Source organism: Salvelinus sp. IW2-2015, linkage group LG4q.1:29 (assembly GCF_002910315.2).
Source record: "Salvelinus sp. IW2-2015 linkage group LG4q.1:29, ASM291031v2, whole genome shotgun sequence".
NCBI lineage: Eukaryota > Metazoa > Chordata > Actinopteri > Salmoniformes > Salmonidae > Salvelinus > Salvelinus sp. IW2-2015.
Window position 1 is genome coordinate 65,567,274 of NC_036842.1, and position 21,113 is coordinate 65,588,386.

At 40.0% G+C, this 21,113-nt stretch overlaps 1 protein-coding gene across 1 annotated transcript; it reads left to right on the top strand.

Annotated features, from left to right (window-relative positions):
- The first annotated feature begins 6,373 nt into the window (after positions 1–6,373).
- On the top strand, positions 6,374–19,330 carry LOC111962379 (calretinin). The gene is made up of 11 exons (XM_023985431.2): positions 6,374–6,553; positions 9,541–9,617; positions 10,724–10,813; positions 11,108–11,188; positions 12,290–12,346; positions 12,952–13,029; positions 15,634–15,689; positions 15,806–15,845; positions 16,039–16,092; positions 18,506–18,577; positions 18,707–19,330. Exons 1-11 carry the CDS (start codon positions 6,460–6,462, stop codon positions 18,821–18,823), a joined length of 816 nt encoding a protein of 271 aa, XP_023841199.1. The 5' UTR covers positions 6,374–6,459; the 3' UTR covers positions 18,824–19,330.
- The last annotated feature ends 1,783 nt before the right edge of the window (positions 19,331–21,113 follow it).

Here is a 21,113-nt window from a genome sequence, read left to right on the forward strand (position 1 = left end):
CAAAACAAAAASAATAACAACAGCCGTGGGGCRGACGARRCACTGTTTCCCATAGTGAGGATTCCATCTTTAAGGTGCTTCCTAGAGAAGTAAAGGAATKTTATGCTTTGCTTGAAAAAGGCAAGAAATTGATTGTCATCAATGAYGTTGATTAATAAAAGGAGGAATCTTTTGAAATGAGAGAACAATAGAAGRGGGATACACTTCCACTCTCCATCTCAACTGTCCCTCCCAATCAGTATTTAGAGAGACCTGTGTCACAGTACTGTATGCCTAAACACAAGACATGAACAGATCAACAACTAAACACATATGCTGCAAAATGTGATGAATGAAAAGGAACTTTCCCATCCCCTATCCACTACATAATTCAACAGTTCTGCCAACACACTGTAGAAGTGGAGCTGAGATGAAATATTAACACGGTGAGCCTCGCAGACTGCCGCCAGAAATAGAAACACCTTTGGAGATATTTCTCCATCTATGGCACACTGCAAATATGCAACAAAATGAAGACAATGACAGTGCAGAAAAAASACCTTTCTCAAATGGTTTAAGAACAATATTATGTGTCAGACATAGTACACTGTTGGCTCACCCCATCACTGTAGCAATCTCGATAATAACCGCTCATTGTTGTGCATAATGTAGAATGGTCAAATGCACAGTCTATAAATGGCTCAGGTCAAACACAGTTTGTTGTCCTGAGTGAGCGAGGAAAAATAGTGACATGACAATTGAAGACTCTACTGATGCATGTTGTCAGTTACTACACATGAGAGTACACGTTGTTGTACTCTCATGCTTGATCAAGTATGATATTGAGTTACCCATCATGATGAACTTAATGTTCATCAATGTTTCAAATACCATCTACTAATGTCATGTGGATCAGTAAATAATTCAGGAGTTGATGACACGATGCTCTCCCTTTGTCTCTTAGCATCACCAGCAGTATCTGYAGACTACAACCACCCTTGTAATCAGTGCTGGAATATGAATGAATCAGCGAATGCCCTGTGTAAGCTGCATAAGCAGTAGTGAGGGAGAACAGGCTAGGGCCCCCGTTACTCTCTATTAACAGACAAGATAATAGTCACTCCAAGATACATTCATGAGGGCATTACAGTTGTAAGGTTCTGTATTTATTTTCTTCGTCAACCTTGCGTTCTGTTTCGTTGTGTTCTTGAACGTAGCCCTGTTTCGTTGTGTTCTTGAATGTAGCCCTGTCTTTCATTTTTGTTCATTGATTTCACCTGTGTTAGTTACTCACCTGGTCTCATCAGCTCCTTATTTAGTTCAGTTCATTCTGTTTGTGCCTTTGTGAGGTATTGTTTGTTTTGACTCTACTAAGCCTTTTCCTAGCTCGTTTGTGAGAACCAGTTATAGCCTTCAGTCCTAGTTTTGATTCACCTGCCTGTTTGCCTACCTGTGTATGACCATTGCCTGCGTGTGACCACGATTCCTGCCTTCTGCAAAATATACCCCTTCGCGCTCTGCACGGAATCTACACCTTTTTCTTCCTGAGTATTCATTACAACAGTGCTACACTGAATAAAATAACAGTGTGTGTGTGTGTGTGTGTGTGTGTGTGTGTGTGTGTGTGTGTGTGTGTGTGTGTGTGTGTGTGTGTGTGTGTGTGTGTGTGTGTGTGTGTGTGTGTGTGTGTGTGTGTGTGTGTGTGTGTGTGTGTGTGTGTGTGTGTGTGTGTGTGTGTGTGTGTGTGTGTGTGCGCGTGCGCAGTGTGCGTGTAGGTGTGTGATGCATGTTTTGAGTGACTACTTTTTTGTTTTCTCATCATGCAATTGGTGTTGCTCTACAAAGTAGTTATTTGTCTCTACATGCTCCAAGATAAATTTAACTGACATTAGCAAGGAACACATGATTTTCATCTTGCCTGAAATGGAGGCAACATAAGCATTATTGAATTTCTATGATCCAGATGGGTCAAATCTTTTGATCACCACGCAAAGGTCAGATTAAAAAACACAGTTGTCTGAAACCGTGCTGTGTAATAACAGTGTTCTAAAGGGAACGTGAAGACAACCCTGGCATTGCTATGAGCCATTGTGCGTACAGATGTAGGATCTTAATTTGAGCCAGTTTGCTACGGCAGGAAAATAATCCTGCAGCAGCAAGGAATGTGGATTATAATTGATGGACATTTTTGTAAGTGTTGATACATTTTTTCTTAAAGGAAAATCAAGTCWGAAATTTCAAAGTGGAAATTACTAACTTCAGAAGCCTTTATAAACCTCAGATACACTACAAATGTTAAAGTTATCCTGCAACAGGGTGATCAAATTAAGATCCAACACCTGTACATCACAGTATTGCAGTTAGCCATACAGTATTGCAGACGTGTAAATAATGCAAAGCTGTGTGTGCAGTGAGGTCTGCATATTGAGGCAATCTCATAGTTCATTGCACGATGTCATGATATCTCAGTGAGTTAGCTAGATAACTTGTGGTAATCATGCATTGTACACTTCCATCTTTGGTCTGATGTCAGAGATTGTTTTTGTGTTTCCTCSTGTCTTTTCCCTCTTTCTCTGTTCCAGGCTCATTTTCCTTCCATTTTTGCAGCTTGTCCCCTCTATCGCTCAAACACCAACTCCTAAATCATCCYAGAGATCCCAAYTCCATTTTAGCTCACTACGAATGAATGTCACTTTGCGTTACAGGCCCCATATTTCCTGTTTCAGGGGCACTCTGCTTTACAAAGTCTCTATGTGGATGACTGATTTCAGTTAAGACTAAACCCATATGAGCCACTAAACTTGTAAATCACTCACAACAAATCGAGGTAATGATTGACGAATGTGATACTAGTTTGGAGTGTGGTTTTTCTACTCTACACAAACACACAMAGAAAAAAAAACGATATTCATTTTTAGATCAAGAGGCACGCTCTCCCTGTCTTCTACCCAGATATCTCTTAACAACACACTACTCACACATTCCCCTCCTCCATCCTGTTCTTTTTATCTTTTTCATTTTGGTGTAATCAGTGCAGTACAATCCCACTGTTGATGGAAAGCTTTTTTTTGTTTTTTTTCACTCACTTGGCTCAAATCTTCTAAGCAACCAGAGGGAGAAAGCCTGTAAAGAGAGAGTGCCATAATAAGAGAGGGATTTAAAAGTATTCATTTCCGAAAGCAGTTTGGGAGATTCCCACCAGCACACAACAGTGCACAGTTGAACAACACACACTCTTTTAAAAGTTTGCTTAAGTTTATCTTTATTTGTTCATTAAAATCATAAACTAGTAGAGCGGAAGGAAGAATTAAAATAAATACATGAGCAGTGGAGGTGGGAAACCCACAACTGAATACAACATTATGAGTCAGAGATGGTTTTAATATGTATATTAACAATTGCTATTCCCTGTTTGTACACCAATCAATCTATATTCATGAAGGGGACAAACGACCACCTTCCTTGAATAGACAAAGCAAGAGTGATAAGTGAGAAAAGGGAGGGGGTGAAGGACTAGAAAGCCTTTGCTATTGTTTTAAGGTCAACGCTGTATTCCTACTCTGCATGGTGACAACTTCCATCTCAGAATGCTGATCTATCTGTCCCTGTCTTGCCAATAAATGTGAAGTGAGACTATTGATTGCATGGTGAAAAGACCTGCGGTGGAAATAGCCTGAGACATCTCTGCTGAATAAAGGCTTTCAATGTTCCCAAACCGCCCTGTCAGCATTGGATATGAAGGAGGATGGAACTGTGCCAAGATTCAGGTGACAACTGTTCAGATTTTATTGGCTGACTGTCTGTTGCAGATCATATTAGCTGACCGCTAATTTCAGATTATGTTAGCTGACTTTCCATAAAAAAAGTTGTATGAGTTATTGAGCACTTTATGACATCCAAAAGATGTCTGTTGCACTGGTCAGTGTCAGAACACAGAGCCAGTCTCAGAGCCAGTGTAGTCCCAACCTGCAGTATGTCATGAGGAGACAAGGGGAAGTGTGACACTGCCAGGTTGTGGATACAATGATTTACAAGACATATTTCCTCAATAACTGAGCGAATTTACMATTTTCAGTTCTAGCCAGARGATTATATTGAGACGGTGTGCCCTMATTTCTGAGCTTCCTACAGATAAGGCATTCATCATTGTTACATTATTGACCATTGAAACTCCATCTGAATGTCCAAGGAGAGTTGAGCATGACTAAGAAGATTGTATAAACCAATAGAGAAATGCTAAACCAGAAATATCATTACCCTTGACATGTCCAAACAAAACAAGTACACTATATGTACAAARGTATGTGGACACCCCTTCAAATGAGTTTCAGCCACACCCGTTGCTGACAAGTGTATAAAATTGAGCACACAGCCATGCARTCTCCATAGACATGYACTGGCAATAGAATGGCCTTACTGAAGAGCTCAGTGACTTTCAACGTGGCACCATCATAGGATGCCCCCTTTTTAACGAGTCAGTTCGTCAGAGCTGCCCCGGTCAACTGTAAGTGCTGTTATTGTGAAGTGGAAACGTCTAGGAGCAACAACGGCTCAGCCGTGAAGTGGTAGGCCACTCAAGCTCACAGAATGTGACCGCCGAGTGTCGAAGCGCATAGTGCATRAAAATCGTCTGTCCTCGTTTGCAACACTAACTACCGAGTTCCAAACTGCCTCTGGAAGCAACGTCAGCACACAAATTGTTAATCGGGGAGCTTCATGAAATGAGTTTCCATGGCCGAGCAGCTGCACAAAAGCCTAAGATCACCATGCGCAATGCCAAGCGTCGGCTGGAGTGGTGTAAAGCTTGCCGCTGTTGGATTCTGGAGCAGTGGAAACACGGTCTCTGGAGTGATGAATCACGCTTCACCATCTGGCAGCCCGACGGATAAATGTGAGTTTGGCGGATGCCAGGAGACCGCTACAGTACCTGCCCCAATGTATAGTGCCAACTGTAAAGTTTAGTGGAGAATGAATAATGGTGTGGGGCTGTTTTTCTTTGTTCGGACTAGGCATCTTAGTTCCAGTGAAGGGAAATCTTAACGCTACAGCATACAACGACATTCTGGATGATTCTGTGCTTCCAACTTTGTGGCAACATTTTGGGGAAGGCCCTTTCCTGTTTCAGGATGGCAATGCCCCCGTGCACAAAGCGAGCTCCATACAGAAATGGTTTGATTGAGATCGGTGTGGAAAAACTTGACTGGCCTGCACAGAGCCCTAACCTCAACCCCATCTAACACCTTTGGAATGAATTGGAAAGTCAACTGCGAGCCAGGCCTAATTGTCCRACTTCAGTGCCCAACCTCACTAATGCTCTTGTGGCTGAATGGAAGCAAGTCCCTGCAGCAATGTTCCAACATCTAGTGGAAAGCCCTCCCAGAAGAGTGGAGGCTGTTATAGCAGCAAAGATGGGACCAACTCCATATTAATGCCCATCATTTTGGAATGAGATGTTCGACGACCCGGTGTCCACATACTTTTGGTCATGTAGTGTATGTTATAAGTTGCATGGAAAATTCATTTTTATAATTGTAATGTTGGTTTGATGTTCTGGTCCTCAAATAATGCAGCCTAATCACAGATTCCTCTAGGGCTGTGTAAAATGTGATTAGAGTGTGGATTTCTAATGAATCTGGCGTTGGTTGAATCATTTCACTGAAGCCTGAGTAATTGGCATTAATTAAAGCTGAGTGAGTTGTGCATGCAGCAGCTCCATGCAGTGCAGTGGCTGTGCAGCAGCAGGACTACAGTAATTACTGCTGTGCGTCCTCAGTCCCAGGGCACAGGCACGACTCCTCCCTGGGCTCTGGTTCTCCTTACTGAGCTAGTCTCAATGCWTGAACGCCAAAGGATAATTAACCCAAGCCTTTGGGAAGTTCCTTGGAGACCAGTGTCTCTTACTGTGATTGTAAACACATTTAAGAGGTGTCCATGTAGTCCATTGAACACACTTAAACACAGTAAGGATTAACACTCTATCCAATGCCAATCCATCCCCATCTTCTACATGAATGCAAATTGACAGTGAAAATAAAGGAAGGAAATGACACCGGCAGTTTTTTGCTCATGGAGCTAGACAATTCCTGCGCATCTCATTGTGATTTACATAATTCAAGCCACATAGCCTAGAAATCTGGTTCTTGATGGCAGAGCTCAAACCTGAACAGCAACAGACGGTTCAGTCCATTGAAGTGCTTTGGCTGCATTCCGACTATTGAACGTCCCTCTCCGCATGGAACAGTGAGTCCCAGTGCCTTGCGCGATTCCTCGCATCAGTAGGCGAACGCAGACGAATGGAGGTGTGAGGGCGTTGAACTCGGTGTCACTGCGCCACCTGCGTGGTTACATGGGAACTGCAGTCTCTGCTTTGGTTTAAAAGCTCTGGCAACACGCAGGGGGGTTACAGTGTGGATTGTGGTCCTACAGATAAAAAGTTCGCAGGGGATATTCTAGCGCACAGGAGGAAAAGTCGTTGAGAACATGGCAAACAAACCACAGCAGCCTCCTCACCTTCATCTGGCGGAATTGAGCGCCACCCAGTTCATCGACATCTGGAACCATTTCGATACGGACGGTTAGTACCGGAGCACAAAGTTATCCAAAATGTTACCTTGCATTTTACGCAGCACTTTTTTGAACGAGGCATTGTTTCAAATGCAGACACAAATGTAAGCTAACATGTCGAATAGACTAGGTTACATATACTCTATCACAGATTTTAGTTTACAAGTTAAACATATCATAGGCGTACCTTCAATACTTTTCGTTTTATCATAACTGAAATTCACTTTTGGCCATGATGGAAAAAGCGTGGGCTATAAACTGCTGGATGCTTAGAATTTTGATTGGACAAGACAATAAGTGTTTGACAAAAAATGCTGGATAAGCATTCTAGTGCATTTACTTTCTTGGCAGTTAGAAAAGCAACTGGATAACTCCTGGTGTTACTGTTGAGGTTTCTGTTCGATCTAATGAAAAAAATATATATAATAATTGTGTGCACTAAATAATGTATCTTTAGAAAGGTTCGAATAGGCTACCTGTGTATTAATTGATCCTTTTAATATTTAATTTAAAAAGGTTGGTTGTATGGATGCATGACTTTTATTCAGTTACTAGAAGAACCCATTCAGATACAACTAATACATCAGTATTACAACGTAGATCAGTCTATCGATCAAAAGGCATCAGAAGTCTAGGTTATACCTCAGTGCACGGTGAGCTAAAGGAGGGATGGCCGTGTGGCACACTGTCGTCCATAGAAAACGTATGTGTAGCCTTACCACACAATAAGTGTCATTTTTGTATAGGCCTATCAAAATATTTGGCTTTACTAACTTGACTGAATTCTTAAATATTGTAATAATATTATTCCACTGTATTGTTTTATAAAGCACGATTAAACAAAATAAACACATCTTGATTATGTCAGGACAGACTCAAGAGTTTCCATAGGCATCATAACTGATGGTTGGAATCCTGCTTTAAAAAGGTGCGTCTAAAATGTAAGGAGGGAGTTTGTCAATCAAATTCCAGTATTATATGAATGTAATTCACTATACATATGAAACCCCAACTCAGAGGAGACAGACAACTATCTACTTTCAGTAGCCTATTACATGCTATAAAATTACGAGTTCTCGGCTCAATTCGAGCGAACGAGCCCACGCCCCTCCACGCGCATTGTCCTTGGGCATCCTCTAGGCATAATTGGTTTCCCCTATTGATAGTGTTACTGCACATTCCGTCCCGGCCATTTGTTGAAGCGGAATGATAATACTCTAGGCGCGAAGAGTCTCTCGGATTACAGTACTAGTTCCCTCTGGGTGTTTAGTTCTCTGAGCACAATTAGAGATTGGTGCTGTTGGTCCACCCATTAGGGCCTATACTGCGCTGTCTCTATGGATTAAGCATTTTCTGCAAAGAAAACATGACATAGGGATGTGAACATGGTACACAGTGAATTGCTGCTCTTGTGCAAATAGGCTAGGCCAGAACATCAGATCATGGGATTGGCCCACCAATTTTGCCGCTGACCATGGTGCTGAAATKATTAGACGAATCAACGATGTTGATGAACATTTTGATATAGAGAACACACAGAGAGATACCTGACTAATGTCTGTCTGATATTGACATTTCAGTAATGCATACTTTATGATGCAGTTATAATGCATTGAAAGACTTTGCATGATCATGTTGTTGGCCCTTGATAATGTTTTCTAGTATTGTAGCTTTTCCCTGTCTTGTGGGGAATAGGTTATCAATCAGCTGGTATTTGTTTTAACAGTTCATACATTTGTTATTTGCAATTCTCCAATGAAATAGAAAAAAAGTAAATGAGTAGATAATTGAAAAACAATTGGAGACTGCAGTACATAGGCTACTGTGGGCTAGTGTATATGTCACATCATCATACACAGCATACTCTGCAGTATACATGCACACCTCCAGCTTGTTTTTGATTTATTAACACATATACAAAGTTCATACAAAGTTCATAGACAACGAACATATAAAACCACTGGATCATATTGGTCATACTAACATGTAATGATAAACTAAATCATATGTAAAGCTATTATACAAACCTATATGTTAATACAATAAAGAGATAATAAAAGAAAATTGCATCATGATGATTTTGCTAAAATTACATCCGCTCTATATAGAGCAAGTTATGTTWTCTGTGTAATCAAACGCAAATGTGCTTTGCTCATAATGATATGTACTTGTTYGTCTGGTAAATATCAAACTGAGTGCTTCCCCAGAGACTTCCGGTACTCAGGTTTGTGCAAATGTCACTAGGATCCACAGGCAAATTAATACATAGGCAATTGAAAGACATTTCAATCGTGAAGCTGATAGGAAAGGCATTGTTGGTATTTGTCAAAAGCCACTAYAATAATCATCTCACTAGTCTCCCTCGATTTAGCAACATTAAGATTAAAGCTCTAGCRTTTCCTTCACCATTATTTATAGACATCCAAATAATCCTGGCAAGGGTGCAACTAGGCACATTTATTTGAAGTTGGGATTCCTGCATCGATTTCTTACACTGTCATGCCAGGCAGAAATTTCCCCATTGTCTTTTCAAATAACTGGACTTAAAAGGCCTTGGAGGCCTCAATTAGAGGGAGAGAGAGAGAAAGAGAGAGTAGCAGTGCATTTCAAGACTGGGAGACCCCTTCAAGGGATTTAATTAAGCAGGTTCCAACGTTTGAGTGCAAGCTATCTCACAAATCACGTCAGCCAGAGCCAGCCTCGCAGCATGCWAACCATCTGGACAACAAATTAGTTAGTTATTATGTCAGTCATTGAGMCAGTCATCCAATCAGCCAGCAAGCAAGCCAGACAAACTTAGTTCTGGAGTATTACTGTAAAACAGGGAAGCATTGGCCTAATTTGCTGTCAAATTTGTACAATCTCACTTCTCAAGAGTCACACATTCACAGTGGTACTACTATGCATTACATGGGGATMTTTGATGCTTCACAGTCACTGCCTGTATGATAGATAGTCTTGGGCTGATTTGTCAAATCCCTGTTTCCTCTGCTGCAGGCAATGGCTACATTGAGGGCAAGGAACTGGAGAACTTCTTCAGGGAGTTGGAGATTGCACGGAGAGGGGCCGGAGTGGTAAGGGAATGATCCCTGGGCCTTGACTAAGGGCTCAATTCAATCAAACATGTCATAGCAATGTTTATACAGTATCTATGTTTACATAACTACTGCCCACATACATTACGTAGTGTACGTCACAGCCCTATTCTGTCTCTGATGGGTCTATGTGGAATTTTTCACAGTACTGAATCCAATACCATTTTGTAACATTATTTCCATTGRGGTATAATGATGTATGCTACAGCAGATATACTGTAATGCTGGATTGACTGACCACTTTCAATGCAAGTGTCATGCTCTGGTCATTAAATACAACAGTAAATATGTTTTGGGTTTTATTAGGTGAAACCAAAGGAGTACAACCTCATGCAAACACATATTGGACATAGTAATTGGTGTAACGTAAGTTTCCTTTAACAGGCTAACAGGCAAAGGTACAAAGTAATTCTACCACCAACTTTCCAAATTTGACTGACAATAGTAAAGGTAGTATTTTGTTTGTTCTTTAATCCAACAGTCAYATGTTGGCGTTTTCTCACTAATGAAGGTTGTGGCCTATTCTGGTAGGTGGTTCATTGAGTTCCGGAATAAGCCCTATAGATATGAACTCATGTCTCTAAGCTGTCCAGTCAATCTAGGACTGGCAGTAATTAAAATGCGACTGATTTGTCCAATCAAGAGCTAATTAATTATTTAAGCAACATCAAAACAACACATTTCTCCAGAGAGTTCTCCCACAGATGGAAGATATCCTCTTTCTTGGGAGGAGTCAGTGCAATAATCTTTGTGTCACCACATCTCGTGTGTGTAGAACACAGGAATCAGAGAGCATCAGTAATCATGTTACATATCATCTCCCTGTAGCTGCATAAAGTCTGTGACTAGAAGATGATGAGCCCTTTAGCTGGGGAGAAGACGCTTGTCTGTTTTAGAGAGACAATCTCTCTGTCTGCCCAGTGTAACAACCACYAACATAAAAAACGAGCTCTGTCACAACAATATGTGTGACCACAGTCCTATAACACGAGAGGACGGTTTGCGTAAAAAATTAACAACAGATCTTTACTGATGTTTGTGTCATGACAAACATATATTTGCGTGTATTTGTGCATGTGTTATAGGACCCATCAAACTCCACTTTCAGAGAGAAGATGAAGGAGTTTATGCAGAAGTTTGACAAGAACGCAGATGGGAGAATTGAGATGTCAGAGGTGAGCTGACATTTTTTCTTTTTCAGATCAATGAGGATTTGATTATGCTAGTGAGAATTATTACCAATGATCTCAGACAGTTTGCATATCAATGCAGAAATAATCAGACACTGTTATGGTAGATGTGTTCTGAAACTGTTGATTGACTCGATGATCTATGCTTCATTCGAGTMATCTTCGTCGAAGAGATAAGATTCTATTATTAAACAGTATTTTTCACACAAYCAAACACAGAGAAACAAAGGTTATCTTTTTTTCCCCCTAATTAATTTCTCTCTTTCTCTCCTTCTCCAGCTGGCTCAGATTTTGCCCACGGAGGAGAACTTCTTGCTTTGCTTCAGAGAGTTTGTTGGATCCAGTTCTGAGTTCATGGCGGTGAGTGGTGAAAATAGATGGTTTGAGGGATCATTTAGTTTGAGTAAGAATGTGAAGACTCGTACAGGCTGTTTATAATGTGTGTTGGTGGGATTGGAAATACAGAGATACTGTAATAAGGTAGAATTAAAAAAAAAAACAATTAGACAAAGCAATTAAAACACATAACAATCTACATTTTGGAATCATTGCCTATCCCAAATCATACCCAAATCATATTAGGGAATTGCACTGCAAGTAATACATCATTTGAGAGAAAAGTCTCTAAAAAAAATTATCCTACTCACAGGTTATTTTTCTCTGTCATGTGTGTCCTCTGCCAAGAGAAAAACCACAATCACTCACTGGTAAAGGAGATTACATTTCAGAGACACTTGACAGCTCTGYCAGATTAGTTCTCATACAGTGCAAATGGAGAGAGTTTGATTATCAGTGATACCAGGAGGGACCATCCAGTCACCCACTGCACTCCTATTATGTCAAGGGCAGGAAGAATTACATGAGAAAGAGAAAATGAGGCTTTTTAATCACCCGGTGTGGTAGCGAAGACTTTTAAAGGGATTGAATGAGGAAGTACAAACTTCTATTTTCAGAATCATATATTATAGATGTGCGGCTGTAATTCTCAACAGACCTGGAGAGGGAGGGCATCTATCTTTGATAAGAGCCCTTTCTGGAAACAGGGACAGCTGCTAGATTAAAACATTAATTAAAATGCATTTCTCTCTCCTTGCCCTCTCACAATGTGTGGGAGATAGGATTTAGAAATCTGGAAAGTATAATGAAAACCCTAGTGTGATTACGGGAAGAAAAAACTAACAATTACCAGCCACATAAATTGGATATGATTTTTTTGTGCTGTTCCTCTCCTTTTGAAAGTGATCTCTGTCCCTCCAGAGAGTAATTCATGAATGTCACATGCAATCCCATTAATATAATCCAGTTTGATTGCTTTGGTGTTAAAGGACATTGGCTATGGGGGTGTTTGAGTGTGAGTGGAGGAATGAGATGGCTCATTTACAAAGTGATTGGTACTACTGTGGGAGCAAGTGATTGGCTGTATGTCTATTTTTTTTTCTTCTAATGTGGTTGCATATATAGGCTTGGCGACGATACGATACAGATCGCAGTGGGTACATTGAAGCTAATGAACTGAAGGTATGGTTCCTCACTTGTTAACCATCAATGTAAGACATGCTTACAGTATGTATTTTGTAAAAACTATGCTAGAGCTCCAACCAATGTCTCCTAACTCTTCTTGTCATTCGATATAAGATGGCAAGGAGATGCATTATTATACTTTACAATGTAAATGAAGGTTTAGAAACCAACACCCAAAAACTTGCAGGTATAGTTGTTGTGTTGATACAGTGAGGCAAATGGGAACGATGCAAATTTCTCTCGTCTCAACGGCTGTCAGACAAGGACACTATACAAATCCTGACTTGTAATACCATCCATTATGCGGTTGTCTGACACTGATTCATTTCTAAAGCTTTTCTGCTGTCTTATCTGCAGGGAACTGCAGGTGTTAATGTAACACAGGCTGGTAGTGGTAGATAGAATGGTCCTTTCTGTCAATGAAGGATCTGAGAATGTATGTGACACTTCCAACTCTGCGTAAGCCAATACTTATATGACTGACGAAAACCAATAACTGGGGCCTCAGCGCTAAAGTATAGACGAGCCAGACTCTCTAAGATCATAGGATTTCGTTGACCTATTAGGGGATTATAGTTTACTCACCTTTCTCAACTCCACAGGGATTCCTCTCAGACCTGCTGAAGAAAGCCAACAGACACTACGATGACCAGAAGCTTCACGAGTACACACAGACAATAGTGAGTCTTTTCAGTCTAAATGAATCACTTCCTGTGCCATTCCCAAACCCTTATCCATAGCCGCGGGAAGAAGGGTTGCTGCACACCCTGAAAAATCAGAAAAAAGGAAATACMATAAAAATGTAAAAGTATATATATGAATTGTTTTATTCACAAAAGTAGCGCACTGTGCCGTAACTAGTATTAGCAGACTAATATAGATGGCTGTAGCACAGGCACAAAACTTTTTCAGCATCTCTGCTTTGGCAAAAAAAGGTAGTTGTATAATTAAGAACAGTATCTTGCAGGATTCAATAGTTGGAATTATAAGAGTTGTTGCCCTGTCCCTTTTTCTGCGATTGTCATTCCAATGGAATCCAGAAATAATAAAACCCTGTCCTCAAACATTTACATCAAAGGTACAAAGTTATGGGCAAAGATACAAAACATTCACATCAAATTAAATATTTTTCTTGATGAAATAACATGGAAAACAACCACTTTTTGTGCAGTATTAATTTACCATCCTTACAAACCACTTAATGTAAATGTACATTACTGTATTGTACATAGGCTGGTGATCTAGGTTTGTACCTGTAGACTGAAGAAAAACAATCCACAATACAGTAATTGAGTACATTGAGACATCAAGTGGGTTGTGAAGATGTGGCTCAGTTAGTAGGGCATGGCGATGCAATGCTGCGGTTGTGGGTTCTATTCCCACARGRGACTAGTGCAAAAAAGTATGACAATATATGCACTCACTGAAAAGGAATGAAAAAAACATTTYAGTTWTCACATAGAAATAAGTTGMATTAGCAAAGTATTCAAAGAAACTGGAAAACATATCAAGCAAGTATTTTTATATTTCACAAGTATTATCAGATTACCTGTTTTGTACAGATAATTATCAGACTCAAGTTACAAATGCTGGTAAACACTCAAATAAATGTAGTTCMATTTTTTTTCACAAARGTAGTGCACTGGGCCATTACTAGTCCTGTATTAGTGGACCAATATAGACTTCTTCAGCCCGGGCAAAAAAAATGATCTGCATCTCCCCAGTCCCTGAACCTCCACCCCCAAACGACTTCCCTCGGCTACGCCTTCCTCACAGACCTATCTGAGAAATAACCAGCACCACCTTATCCTGCACCAAAAAACTGTGTGGGGAATAACTACACTTCTGTGGCTGGYCTTTTAGAGTATATTGATCCACATGGACCACATCCTCGCATGTACACTACCGTTCAAAGGTTTGGGGTCACTTAGAAATGTCCTTGTTTTTGAAAGAAAAGCWMATTTTTTGTCCATTAAATAACATCAAATTGATCAGAAATACAGTATAGACGTTGTTAATGTTGTAAATGACTATTGTAGCTGGAAACGGCTGATTTGTTATGTAATATCTACATAGGCGTACAGAGGTCTATTATCAGCAACCATCACTCCTGTGTTCCAATGGCACGTTGTGTTAGCTAATCCAAGTTTATCATTTTAAAAGGCTAATTGATCATTAGAAAACCCTTTTGCAATTATGTTAGCACAGCTGAAAACTGTTGTTCTGATTAAAGAAGCAATAAAACTGGCCTTTTGTAGACTAGTTGAGTATCTGGAGCATCAGCATTTGTGGGCTCGATTACAGGCTCAAAATGGCCAGAACAAAAAAMWTTCTTCTGAAACTCGTCAGTCTATTCTTGTTCTGAGAAATTAAGGCTATTCCATGCGAGAAATTGCCAAGAAACTGAAGATCTTGTACAACGCTGTGTACTACTMCCTTCACAGAACAGAGCAAACTGGCACTAACCAGAATAGAAAGAGGAGTGGAAGGCCCCGGTGCACAACTGAGCAAGAGGACAAGTACATTAGAGTGTCTAGTTTGAGAAACAGATGGCTCACTAGTCCTCAACTGGCAGCTTCAATAAATAGTACCTGCAAAACACCAGTCTCAATGTCAACAGTGAARAGGCAACTCCGGGATGCTGGCCTTCCTGCAGTTACAGGATTTGAACATTTAGTCCATAATGTTGCTTGATTGGTGGTTAGGATATTAGCTGGTCAAAATGAGGCCAAATGAAAAGTTGAAAACTGTATATATATATCCATGTGTTAGTGCAGGTTTTCAGTGACTTTATGTAAATCACGATTCTCATCTGCATTTCCTGCGGTGCAGGAAAATTGTCAGCAACAAAAGAGTGATCAAATGAAAATCCTACATCTGTAGTCATTGTCTGTAGGTATTGTATAATATACTTTATATGCGAACAAGGGAGCTACGTATCCCTTGTCCCATCATGCTGGTGGCTGCCATGTGGTTGGGAGTGGGACTCAYGATGTCCTACGGGTTGTGTGTTCCAACAGCAGATGTTCAAACATCTGTTTGAACCTCAATGCCTAAAGCTTGACCTGAATTACTCTTGGGAGAAAACCAATCTGTATTGTTTAGTCTTAATGTTGAGTAGCAACTTCTATGTACAACGGATTGACAACAGAGTAGCATTCTAAATAAAAATAATACATGTTGTTGTCACAACTGGTGAAGGCCCCTCGCTTTAATGTCTCTATCTATCTCTCCCTCCCTCCCTGTCTTTCTCTCTCTCTCTCTCTCTCGCTCTCTCTCTGTAGCTCAAGATGTTTGATCTAAATGGAGATGGGAAGCTGGGCCTGTCAGAAATGGCGAGGTGACTGTCAGCAACTGAGAAGAAATGTTTCTATTTCATGTGTGCCTTCAGCATCCGACACTCCTAACAAGTGTTTCATGGAAATGATTCTCTGTTCTCTGTTCTTCTCTTTTAAGGCTTCTCCCAGTTAAGGAAAATTTCTTACTGAAGTTCCAGGTGAGGAGTGTGCAAGAGGAACTGATAGTTCCTTCAAACAAATCCCTTTTCCACAGTAATTTTGGCAGAAAAAATACCAGCAATGTGATCATTTGATATTTCAGAACACAATCATTAACTTGCACAATCTAACTCAGTATAACATCATGCTGCTCTGTTATAATATGTTTTTATTTMAAAATGTGTTTTACAGGGTATCAAACTGACCTCTGAGCAGTTCAATGCTATCTTTGCATTCTACGACAAGGTACATTCAGATATGGGAATGGATATTGTAAAAGGGTACAGTTTGCTATATACTGTAGGCAGTGGCGATTTTAGCATGTAAATCTTGGTGGGGCAAACTCCCTGCCAAATATTTGTAGATGCACTACACAACACAACACTAAACAATACATTAATTGCACTATAACGGTGACAAACGGTGCCCACAAACTGTTAGGGCCTACATAAAGCTGTCCCAACAGCAGAGCTTTCTTTTCAGCATCATGGAGTGAATCCTTACCACCGCTACACCTGGCTTTCAGCAGAGCCTTGTCTGGCAGCGRAACAGTTCATTCAGCCTCGTTTACTGCCTTTTTAAAAAACATTGGTGATATGGCTGCATATCTCCCTGGCATATTACATAATTTATGCAGCAGCATATAAGACATTTTTGGACTCATCTTGTTGTGTGCGGCTTCGTTGGCAAATTTTGTCATCAAAGAAAAASATTTACAATTCCGAGTTGGATGACCATTCAAAACGTATTTTCCCAGTCTGACTTCCCAGTTGCAATGCTTGCGGTTAGCCACTGTCACCAATTCCTTCCAAACAACTCATTGTTGATTTCCAACTTGTTGTCTAATGTTTATGTCCAATGGCCGATGAGCACCAAACGATTTATCTATATTTTCTCTGCATTATTTCTCTTCATATGACAAGGATTGAAAGGATTTGCCAGTAGATTGTCGACTTGATTCACAATGATGACTGCTAGCTAAGATTTTGAAAGTATGATGTTGACATGATCAGTCCAATCAAAGCTACTGTAGATATAACCTGATTTGACATAAGTTCTGTGGCCAATGACCTTGAGCCTTCTTGGAAGGTCACTTGTAATAGAACTCTATGGTAGGACCCAAAGGGCTGACATTTTGGATGTCTACCCTTACTTAAGGACTGAAGCTAGGCATTTGCGCAATGTCCCCATGAGTGACAGAATACTGAGCCAATCACGGCGCAATGCTCCTTTTTTTCTGCTGGCCCGCTCCACTACCACAGAAAGCACTGAGCTAGGCTGAAACATCTGCATTTTGAAGCTGCCTTACTCAAGAAAACAAAAAAGGCTAAAAATGTGGGTCTCCACTGGCTGTAGGTACAGTATTTAACTTTCAATCAGGTTTGGTGGATGACTCTGAGTTGTTGTTATGACTGATTTCACTCTCTGCAAAGCAGTGGTCTTTCCGCTCATCCGGGTAGGTAAATAAGCTTGATTGGTACACCTGCTGTTCTTGTTTGAGTGTTGGTTGAACATGTATTCCATCATTTGTGGACAGGTGATGCCAGATTTCAGGATCAAACTGCTGTTGTGCAATGTAGTAATGTCTTAGGATAATAGCATTACATCTGGCTTGGCATGTAGTGGATAGGGAGCTGACTTCAAACAAGTAAAACACCGACTCGTATCGCTTGTGTGTTGTTGATACGCCTAGAATTGATTGATGTATTGACTATTTGATTTGGCCTAATTCAAAACCGGCACTGTATCTCAGCTAATTTCTTTTCGTCATTGCTTTGTAGGCTACATGTCAGTATTGTGATACATATTTCATTACATATACATTATTCTCTATTGAATTAAAGTATGTTGCTCCATTTTCCAAAAAGAGCATGCATTATTCTCTATTGAGGGTTACACGTACAACAGTTTCACAATATTGTACTAACAATCCATAAGACAACTATTAGCAGGGCTCCAAATAGCTCACAGACTCTCTGAGTGACAGGTTAGAGCCTGTGACTTAAGTTGAAAAAATATGCTGAAAGTTTTGGAATGTGGACTGAAATGAAAGTGATGATGGAGAGTAAAATTGAAATGCTTCAGCAGAGCAGAGGGCTTTTTGCGTGCCTATGTCTGGACTAGATGCTTGCTGAGAGGACTGGGGCAGACGCTCAATTATAAATGAAACGCAGTCCATGTACACATGATGTGTGTCAAATGCTAACATTTACGTGCATAATTATTTCAGCGTTTGTTTCAACCTCCACCCTGCAGCTGAATCACTGGCAGCTGCTGTCACTGCTATGGAATTATGGGTAAAAATAATGGAAAGAGCAGGTCAACTGAACACTAACATTGCTCACAGTGCCAAAATTAAAATGTGCATAGCTTTGAAAAATACAAAATGTTTGACAGCACGCAACCAAGACAGTGTGTTTCCCTGCCTTCTCAAAGAAACACCCTACCACTGTAACTTCAGTACCACGGCCCTTCCCCTCCACAATGTCTCCTTATACATTTAAAGCTTTTGCTCTAAAGCAGCCATATACAGTACATATTTTTTATTCATAAGTGAAATGTCAAGGGAAGTGTACTTTTTAAAACTTCAATTGAAAGTATGGAATTGAGAACAATTCTAATGCAGGTATATGATACATTTTACCCCTCTTTCTTACAGGATGGAAACGGCTACATTGATGAGCAGGAGCTCGATGCTCTGTTGCGTGACCTCTATGAAAAGAACAAAAAGGTGAGATAATATGGAAGGTTTGAAGCTTAGCTCTCATTCCCACGTAACGCTGAATTTATCATTATAATGTGTCATTACAGAAGCACCTGTATAGTTAATGGTGTCTTGTCTTCTCTAATCTTCTCTCAGGAGGTGGACACCAAAAACCTGATTGACTACAAGAAGAGCATCATGGCCCTGTCGGACGGGGGGAAGTTGTACCGCTCCGAGCTGGAGATTGTGCTCTGCAGGGAGCCCATGCTGTGAACCCTGACAACCATCGCTGTCTGTTTTTTGACCTCCATGACCTTATCTGCCCATCCCCAGAYCACACCCACCTCCAGCTGCTTGACGACTGTAACCTGGTGCATGTGCCGGTCACTCCCTTCATGAGTTTTGAATGAATGTGCAACTGAGAAGCACAAACCAGCTCTCCCTCATAACCCCTGTCCCCACTCGTCCCTGCAGACTGACCCAGCTCTTACGTTGCCCCTCAAATTCTACATTTAACAAAATGAATAAAGATGATAAAGGTACTTCTGATAATTATGATTGCAATGTGAACAGGAGAGGAATGAAAATGAATATAATACGATTATTTATTCTGAATGCTTGGTTTGACTTTTCTCCTCTCTTTTTTCTCTGTTTGATCTGATGTTTCATCGTTAAATTATTATCCTGTTACATTTAGATTTTTGATGTTGGGTTTTCTGGCTGATACTGTTATAATAAGGATATTATCGAAAGCATTAATTAAAGATATCTTACGATTAAGATTTTCTCATTTTGACTTTCCCATTGTGTTCACCTCKCTCGTTACCCCTCCTTGTGCTTAGAATTTATAATCCATTCAATTGAATATTGACACGCTGCTTTGAAAAAAGTGTCTTGGAAAAACACTTTGAGATGCCCTCTGTTTTATGTTAGTATCAATTAGTATTTAAAAAGATGAAGTGGGTGGAGAGTGGGTACAAAATAAGGAGAGCCCTACTGTCAAACCAGATAACAGTGAACGGTACTGCGAACACACACAGAAACACTCAAACATTTTTGTCATTATAAGAGAATAAGTCCTAAATTCCCTGTATAGGTATTTCTGAAGTAGGACATATTTCCAGGAAAATCCCCTCTATTTGTGTGCAGATTCTTTTAAAACGAGCTCAATAACTCAGCAGTCAAACTTCCCTCTCGCACAGCCAAGCTTGTAGAAATACCTATCAATGAATCATTACTATTTCAATGTTTAATTGAAAGGTAGGTTTTGCAAGAAAAGACTGGCTTTTTCATCCATCGTGCAATGCACAGAGATGAGCATTTGTGTTATGTTGTAGTAATTTATATAAGATGCATATTAACAAAGACTTGTTGCAAATAGAGAAGCGTGTGTGAGATACAAATCCCTCACTCCCTAACCATATTAGTCTATATTTAGTCAGAGTGCTACCTCAGTTTACTATCTGCAGAGGTATTCCAAATTCATGATGACCAGGTTTATCTTCATATAGTTTTCACATGTAGGGATGTCAATGAAAAGAGTGACCAAAAGTAATAATTTATGATACATATTATTGTATGCTATTATGTTAAAATATCATTAAGATTCAAATAGACATGTTTTAGCTTCATTGAATCTGCAATCACCATCCTGATCTTAAATACTAACTGATATGATGACAATATGTCAAACACATGCAGAGGAGAACAAGAGTGAACAGCTTCATATWTGAAGATGACTCTCATGATGTATGCATACAGTATACTTTATGAATGGGACCCTGGTGTTTTATTAATGAACTCTTTAAATATAGTTATTGAGAATTATATAGTGATTGAATGGATGTCCCTGCCTAAATTCCCTAAAGTAMATCCACTGAACACCACACACACAAACACCAATACACACTGGTGACTAAGACATAAATACTGAGCTTGTTCACAAATGAGCTTTTCACTGTACAATACAGTAGATAATAATCTCTCWGCACATCACTGTAGATGGCCCTCCCTGTGAGAAATACAAACAAGTTTGAAATGCTACATTTCATGATGGTTTAAAATAATGAAATATTTACAGATGTAGATGGAAGAGGCAAGCTGGTAGACAGATGCAGGCAGTGCCCAATTAAAACAAAACCATATTGGGAAAAGATTGAGGCCTGGCCCATTTAATYACTGAACCGACACAGGACAACTAACAAACTGTAAATTAAGTCAATCATTTTATTTTTACACTGCCAACATGCCATCAGSACATAACAGAGGCATTTCTAAGCATCCCACTGCAGCTTTGATGAATGCACATAGGCAAACCCAGTCTTTGTCCTAAGGGACTATCCTCCCACATACCCATAATGCAATGTCATGCAATATGTTGGGAAGACTTAGGCCATCTCAACACATGCAAATTTAGGATCTTAATTTGGTAACTCTTTCGTTTCTGAGAATTTTCCTGCAGCGCAGAAAATGCAGATGAGCCTCATGATTTACATAAATTCACTAAAAACCCACATTAGCACACTGTTATAWTAACAGTGTTGCACTTTKAATGTAGCCTACT

Coding starts and splice junctions, on each gene's coding strand:
- LOC111962379 (XM_023985431.2), top strand. CDS start 6,460: ATGGCAAACAAACCACAGCAGCCTCCTCACCTTCATCTGGCGGAATTG. Junction 12,347..12,951: donor TTGAAGCTAATGAACTGAAG/GTATGGTTCCTC, acceptor TCAACTCCACAG/GGATTCCTCTCAGACCTGCT. Junction 15,690..15,805: donor GGCCTGTCAGAAATGGCGAG/GTGACTGTCAGC, acceptor TTCTCTTTTAAG/GCTTCTCCCAGTTAAGGAAA.